The sequence below is a fragment of the Triticum dicoccoides genome, chromosome 2B (assembly GCF_002162155.2).
Source record: "Triticum dicoccoides isolate Atlit2015 ecotype Zavitan chromosome 2B, WEW_v2.0, whole genome shotgun sequence".
Taxonomy (NCBI): Eukaryota; Viridiplantae; Streptophyta; class Magnoliopsida; order Poales; family Poaceae; genus Triticum; species Triticum dicoccoides.
The window spans coordinates 227,506,246-227,514,299 of record NC_041383.1 but is presented as its reverse complement, the minus strand read 5'-3'; the positions used below and the strand labels follow the sequence as shown (position 1 = coordinate 227,514,299).

At 38.9% G+C, this 8,054-nt stretch overlaps 1 protein-coding gene across 2 annotated transcripts in view; it reads right to left on the bottom strand.

Moving 5' to 3' along the window:
* LOC119363232 overlaps window positions 1-4,891 on the bottom strand; it is a 6,125-nt gene extending 1,234 nt beyond the window's left edge. Inside the window, exons 1-10 of one of the 2 annotated variants that reach the window (XM_037628546.1) lie at window positions 4,572-4,890; window positions 4,369-4,434; window positions 3,207-3,293; window positions 2,648-2,746; window positions 2,259-2,354; window positions 1,627-1,692; window positions 1,454-1,544; window positions 886-953; window positions 731-796; window positions 39-89 (exon numbers count right to left, since the gene is read on the bottom strand). In XM_037628546.1, coding sequence (XP_037484443.1) covers window positions 39-89; window positions 731-796; window positions 886-953; window positions 1,454-1,544; window positions 1,627-1,692; window positions 2,259-2,354; window positions 2,648-2,746; window positions 3,207-3,293; window positions 4,369-4,434; window positions 4,572-4,793 — 912 coding nt within the window. In that variant the 5' untranslated portion in view covers window positions 4,794-4,890. Of the gene's footprint in view, window positions 1-38; window positions 90-730; window positions 797-885; window positions 954-1,453; window positions 1,545-1,626; window positions 1,693-2,258; window positions 2,355-2,647; window positions 2,747-3,206; window positions 3,294-4,368; window positions 4,435-4,571 lie in introns of both variants that reach the window. The other variant, XM_037628547.1, reaches the window with a different exon arrangement.
* Window positions 4,892-8,054: the final 3,163 nt, after the last annotated feature.

Below are 8,054 nucleotides of genomic sequence, written 5' to 3'. Positions count from 1 at the left end.
TACAAGAAAATCGAGCCAAGCTTTGAGAGGGCTGTTACCTTCACATTGATACCGAGGCTATCCACATCCAGAATAGAAGCGAAATCCACCTGAAATAGCTTACATTTGTCATCCCTCAATATATTTAAATGGAAACATTAACATTTGGTGAAGTATAGAAGTGTCAAAATTAAGAAAATGAAAGAGTGATACAAGGCATAGATGTGTTTACTGTAAAGAAAAAGAACTCAGAACCAAGCTTTGTGTGTTTTGCACCTTTTTTTATCTAATGTTTGGGACAAAAAGTAGGAACCATATCCTTAAACTAAAACATTCGTCTCTACACACAAAATATATCACGGTGACCGAGCACAACACCGCCATACCGTTGTTTTTAAGGCGTCCCGCCTTGGACGCTTAGGCGACGCTTAGGCGATAAGGCGCCCCCCCAGCGCCTTACAAATATGCCCGCCTTAGGCGCTTAGGCGTCCGCCTTAGGCGCTTAGGCGTCGCCTAGGCGATAAGGCGCCCCCCCAGCGCCTTAGGTCGCCTTACCGCCTTAAAAACTATGCGCCATACAATAACTAAAATACTAGTTATTTGGTTACAGAAAGAAACTTAAGTATGAAATGAACAGAAGATAAATAATATAACTGTCTCGCAAACTAATACAGCTACGACTTGTTTTCTAGTATATCTTGCAGAGTCGCATTCATGACCAGACACCACTTAAGCTTTATATTGTACTTGCCTTAACAGAGGTTGAGTGTTGCACGATGAGCTTTGTATCATCAGCATGATCCTTGTTCATGTGGCCCTGTGGAATACATGCAGCTAACTTGAGCATAAATATGCCAATTGAAGATCAATAGATTTAGTGTGGAGTCAAGAAAATATAAAACATACTGCAATAGGAGCGGAGAACTGAGATATAGGATCCACTTTTGCTTCCTTGAACTCAGCTGCACTAAACTCTGAGGATGTGGAGGACAGAACAGTATCTCAAGGACCATCAAACCAAATCATATTGCATTTCGTACAGAATTTGACCTTTAGGTCACAAAACCTAACTATAAGCACAAGTGCAGGGCACCGAATGTGCAAGTCTTATGATTGAGCCTGGTTTTCACTAAAGAAACTAACTATAGGAACACTCAACCTCTGTTATAGAAAATTTCATTGTTAAATTCGGATGAAACATTGAGTGAAAAGGAGAGAATGACATAAGACGAGAGGCTACTAGTTTTATCTTTATACAGTTTCCTCGGTTTCTGTTTTCTTATTCAGGATATTCCTTTTCATGGTTCTCATATTGCAACTCACGATTCTCGCAAGAGCGCTACAGGAACATTACATAGCAACTAAAAAACAAATTAAAAGTCGAGTAGAACCTTGAACTTCTGGTCAAAAAGGCTATGCAGGTTTCTAACTATAAGTAGTTTTAACTAGGGCATTTAAAAGACGGGTCACAAACCTCCAGAGCCAAGGATAGCTGTTGCAACCCCAGATACGTAACGTACAGCTTTTGGTTTGATGTGCAGAAAACGGAAGTCACCGAAGTCAACCTTGATTTCGCAAATTTCCATCAGAAATTAGTACGATATTATACAGTTACTTTAGAAACAGTATAATGTTCAACAAACATACCCAAAAGGCCTCAGGGTGTCTCCGTAAATATGCAGTTCTCACTGCATCTTTTTCTTCATCAGGAACCTTTGGAACAGAACCAATACGAAGTGAGCCAACAAAGAATTATCAGGTAACATATACTGTATGCTTTAATAAATATCAAGTTAAGAAATTTATCAGGACATAAGCCGAAATACAAAGGTGAACATGGGTGCGCGCGCACCCATGTGAATAGTAAATTCATAAAAAATACTAGAAAAATTTAAAAATTTCTGAAATTTCGCGGTATGAACCTTAGTCGATCATTCTACTCACGTGTGAAGTTTCATAATGTATTGATACCCATGGTATTCTTAGTGAAGAAAATACAAATGTGGTCATACTATTCATTAAACAGTGTTTTTTAATATAGCTTCGATTTTGTCATTTTTGCCCAGATTACCACGGATGTGATTTCTTCGTGAAACTTCATATGTGAGTATACCGGTTGACTATGTATATTAAAACAATAAATTCAGTTTTTTTTTTGGTTTTTTCTAGTATTTTTTTGAATTTACTATTCATAAAGGGTGCGCGCGCACCCATGTTCACCAAATCCGCGTCCGACATAAGCACACTAATATATGGGGCAAGTGAAAGGAGGGAATTACAGGTGTAGCATCGCCGTATACAGTGATTACAGTATCTGTTCTGTCCTCTGGGTCTTTGGCAACCAAAAGTGAGCATTTACTACTTCCTGCGAGATTCTGCAAAATGGTGGCAACAAAAGACATAACTATCAGAAGCTATTGTGAATTTAGTAGATTAAACCAGCACCCTATTCTTTTCATAGAACACTGTCCATGCATTTTATATTTTTCATGTCTATCCATTCTGTTTTTTATGTCCGTGTTTATCTGACAGTACTCCTGCTATTGTCAGTGTTATCATGTGTGTTTGAGTTAAGTCACTAAATGCATAGGGTCTCCATGCGCGTAGAACGGTGTCGACAGGTAGTATTACATGTATACATAATCATGAGAGCACAATACTGGCATACCTTTGAGTGAACTGCTAAACTACTCACTGCTAATATGGGGGAACCATCTTGATCGCACGCAAAATCAACCATTGAACCAGATGGATAACCCACATGTTCCTGTTAACAGAATGACATGTTATAATTTTCTTTTGCTGTAATCAACCAATTGGCAATAGAAGGAGATAGAAGAAAGATAGAAGAAAAATATAATTTGCCTTTGCCATTCACAAAGCAGAAAAGGCACATACTGGAAGGTGACAATCTCAGCCAGTATGGCATGGTAAAAAGCTACATATCACGATGTACTAAATATCTGACAGGTACCTTGCCAAGCACATGCCACATTTCAGCGAGAAGTGAAAAGTGGAGTTATCAAGCAGGTTTAAGCAACAAAGTTAAGTTTGAATAATCAAGAGAAGCTGTTAATGGAAAAAAAAAATATCAGGTCCGCCCTTTACATATCCACATGGCAATCAGTACTCACCAGTTTCAATAGAATTCTAAAAAAGACGACACAGGAAAAGACTGGCAAATGCATGCTCACTAGACTGCAAATACAAGAATGCTTCTAGCATACCTGAGAATGGGTAGCCAGAACACCTCTGACACTTTGGTCCAGAATGGTTCGTATTTCTTCAACAGGAGGAAGCCGGGCAGCTTTTACCTATAATCATGATGATGTTGAGTGAATAAGAAAGACCTTGAGATGGCAAAAGATTAAAACCTACAATCTTTAGAGTTCCTCTTAATTAAAATCCAAGACAACTTTGTAACTTGTTAGTTAAGGTATTTGTTCAGAGCTGTCATAAATGTTGCACGTACTTGTTCCACAGGCTGATCATTCAAATATCTAATAGGAACCGAAAATGGCATATTTTGCAAAGTTAATACGGTTGATGGTGGTTAGATAAAAAAACTCCCACGATATTGGAATATGTTGACTATTGTGGAGGAAAGCTCTGCATATCGTTGTTAATTGTTGATGATGATATATTTTTTCCTCGTCACACTAATTGTTGAAGAAAATCACTACCAGGGAACAATTTTAAACCTATTTCACAGTAACCCTCCTGGTAATAAATCCGTCCCCATAAACACATATCAAGCACATGGTTCTGAAAAGAAAAGCACCGAGTACCTTCCCTATCATTTTGTTAATCGTCGACGACATTCCTCCCTCGCCATACTAAATTTCGAAAATTCAGTTAGTTACACATTAATAATTTTTGGAAATCATCTGGCGACTGTTTGCTGGGTGAGGGGTGGCAAACGAACCCCTTTTGATGGCAGTTTTAGTTCTGAGACGAGATCAAATGGTGGCAGTTTTAAACGAAAAATTGCCATCTCTGACAGAAACTGCCATGTCGCTCTGAAAAAACTGCTACCCCTCACAACTAAAAATGCCAGCGAAAATGTTCTCAAATGCCACCCCCTCCTGGCGAACTTTCGCCAGCTAAGGGGGTCCATAAATTTAAGCCTATTCCAGACTACTGTTCGCCAGCTAAGGGGGTCCATAATTTTAAGCCTATTCCAGACTACTGTTTAATCCTCCTGATAATCTATCAGACTCCGTAGCATATACTCAATACATGGTTCTGAAAAAAAGATGTCTTATATTCCCCATGGTACTGAGCAGAGCACCCAATTTTTCGTGTTAGAAGTTGTGCAGCTATCGCGTCCTCAGGTTACCACATAGTAACTACATAATCACTAGGTAGAGCCAAGGCTAAGAGCCGCACCTGGTGAGCGCGGATCACCTCGAACGCGTCTGCGGATCCTCCGGGGGCATCGGCAGGCGCGGCCATCTGCAATACAAACAAAACGGCCGGGCGCCATCAGCCAAATCCACAATCACCGCAGGGGAGGCATTCCATCGAACACTTGGGGTCCGGGACTATTCTCAAACAGGTGGAATTCGGCGGGACGGAGAGGCCAGGCAGACCTGAGAGGGCGAGGAGGAGGCGAGGAAGCGATCGCCGCGGCGGCCACTGCTGCGGCGGGGAGGGTGGAGGAGGAGCGACGAGGAGGAGGTGGGGGTGGGGATGGGGATGGCGTGAGCATGGCGGTTTTGTAGGTGGAGTGGGCGGAGCAGTCGCGAGAGCGTTGACGGCGAGGGGAGCGACGCGAGCTGGGCGCCCACCGGCGTGAACAGGAAGGGCCTCATTGCGTGCACGCCTTGGTGTGTGTGGGTCTGGGTCTCTGTGTGTGTGCGTGGAGCGGGGGTGCCTCGCTGGCCGGTCGGTGGTCGCTCGGTCGGGCACGGCACGGCACACGCGAGCGTGGGGAAGAAGAGGGCATTTCCTATTTGGCGCCACAGGCGCCAGTTAACGTGCATTTTCTTAACTGGCGCATGTGGCGTCCGTAAATGGGCCGGCCTATCTAGGCGCCGGTTGACGATATTTTAAAAAAAAATCTGTGAACTTTTTTGAGATTGATGAACTTTTTTTAATATTGATTAACTTTTTCGAAACTTAATGAACATTTGTCTTGAAAATGGATGAACTTTTTTTCCAGTTCCATGAACTTTTTCTAAAAATATATGAAATTTTTTTCAATTTCTATGAACTTTTTTCAAATTTAATGAACTTTTGCTAAATTGGATGAACTATTTTACAATTTTTAATGAACTTTTTTTCAATTTTTAATGAACTTTTTTTCAAATTGATGAACTTTTTCAAAATTTATGAACCTTTTTTAAAGATATGAACATATTTTTTCAAATGGATGATTTTTTTTTCTTTAAATCTGTAAAGCTTTCTTCATTTCATTTTATTATTTTTGTAAAAAAAAATAAAAAAAACTTAGGGCAGCACGCTAGTGGGCTGGCCCATGCTAGCAGCACTGCAGGCGCTGGATCGTTAACCGGCGCCTGAAGCGTTGTATAGGAGCTCCCAGATATTTTCAGGGCATATTCCCTCTTTTGGTTGGAACCATTCAAGTGCTTTAACCAAACAACTATTTGTTTGGTATGATATCAACCCATCATGAACAATCCATTCAACCAAACGCATCCTAAGCCGCCAACATCGGTCCGCATTTTCCTTTCGTACATTGTAGCAACCTTGAATCAATGTAGAGAACCAGAAGCCATTGTCCTGAACTAAAAGGCACTCTAGAGAACCGGGAAACGTTCTACCCCTTTTTCACGATGAATTCATAAAAAAATTAAATTATTTTTAAAAACAAGAACACTGTCAGGAAAATTGAAAACATTTTTTCAAATATCAACATTTTTTGTACATTATAACATTTTTCAAGTTAGCACACTTTTTTGGAAAAAGTGAACATTGCTTTGAAAACGTGAAAAAACTTTTGATCATTTATATAAAACATGAAAAGTATTCAAAATTATCAACATTTTAAAAACCATGACCATTTTAGGGAAATGGGGTCAAAATTTTCAAATGATCCCGTTTTTCAAAAATCTGAACATTTTTCTGAAACTTGTGAACAGTTTTTAAAAATGAGACCATTTTTTCAAACATTTTAAAAAACATGAACACTTTTGGAAAATGCAAACAAATTTTGAAAATGGTCCCATTTTCAAAAATTTAACAATTTTAAAAAATCTGAAAATTGCGAAAACATTTATTAAAATGAGCCCATTTTTACAAACATTTTTCAAAATTTGAAAAATATTTCTAAAAATGAAAACAGTTTTTTGAAAACATGATCATTTTTTAACCTTTGATCATCTTTTGAAATTTATGAACAAATTTTGAAACCACATACATTTTTAAAAAAATCTCTAATATTAAAAGTAATTTCCTATATTTTTTGAATTTCTTTAAAGAAAGAAAAGAAAAACTCGAAATAAACCTGCAAAGAAAAAATAGAAAAACCCAATCAGGAACCTCTAAGTAACGCTAAATGGGTCGGCTCAAATCACTGGTCCGTTGGGTTGATTATTTGACGCAATCGACATCCTGTAGGATTTGCTATGTGACGCTCCTTGCGTCAAAATGCCCACCATTCGAACAGACACGCGCAAACCAGCCCGGCCCATTAAGCCACCAGCGTGGGTTTGTGTTTTTCTTTCGTACAACTGTTGAGATATTGAAGCACTGTAGAGAACATAAAACACTGTACCCAGACCACGTAACACATGTGATAAGCAATTCAAACAATTCAAAAAAACTGTACCCGGTTTTTCGGTTAGTATTGAAAATATATCTTGAAAATCTAAATTATTTTTTGAAACATGAACATTTTTGAACACTTAGTTTAAAAAATCTTATATTTTTTTATATTTATTTTTTTAAGAAAATAACACAGTTTTTGCAAACTCTAATTTTTTATCACGTGAGCAATTTTTGAAAATTTATAACGAATATTGTTAACATTTTTTCCAATATTTGATTTTAATTTTTATGAATTTTGTAAAGAATTTTTGAAAACATAGTCATTTGTGGAAAATGAGAACTTTTCAACCATTTGTTAAAAAACAAAATTATGTTTTTAAATATCTGTAAATATTCTGAAGAATTTTTTTTTAAAGAAAAGACAAACCAAAATAAACCAACAACAGAAAATGACCACCTGCCTTCTAGAAGGTTCCCAAAATCAGAACTGGTAATCTCCTCTACATAACGCTAAATTGACCAGCCCAAATCACTCGCTGTGCATTGGCTCGACTGTTTGAAGCAATGTGCGTCCAATAGGATTTGCTATGTTTTTTAAGGGATATAAAAATCAAAATCCATGGAGAGTGATATACATAAGGGGTCATGGGACTGGACTAGCCAGACATGGCGTATGAGAAAACTTTGCTAAACTATGAGCTTCCGCATTAGTTACATGCTCTTCAAAATTGAATTTATAGTTAAACATCGTAGCTCGCAACTTGATCTTGTTGATGACTGAGCCATATCGTCCTTTGATCGCCTTTGATAATGTTGTTTACTACCTTTCTAGAATTCTATGCGATGATGAAGCTATGCAACATGAGATCATCCACGAGCGACAAACCCTCATAGCATGTGATAGCCTCTAGTGTGGACACGTCCAGAATGCCATTTATGACTATCGTTGAGATTCCCAGATAGAGGCATTTTCATCGCGGCATACCGTCGTGCATAACCTCCACTACATGACCATGCCACACTCGCATCGACATGCATCTTTGCATAGCTAGTGGGAGGGGACTTTGGGCAGACTAGAGCTTCCCTTCTCGGACCAGTTGACACATGTGATGTTTGCTTCAGCCCCACTTTATCAGGTTTAGAGATAAAACTGCTGATAAAGAAATGCGTTCACAACGGACTCTGGAAAAATCCATCGTGTATTGTTCTCCTCCTTGCCAACCATGTCGCCCACAAATGTCATGGCTAGCGTGACTAAGGCAGCATGTGATAACGTGTGAAAGGACATTTTCCTCCATTAAACTAGCCATAGTGGAGAGTAACCTGCACTGGTAACATACACG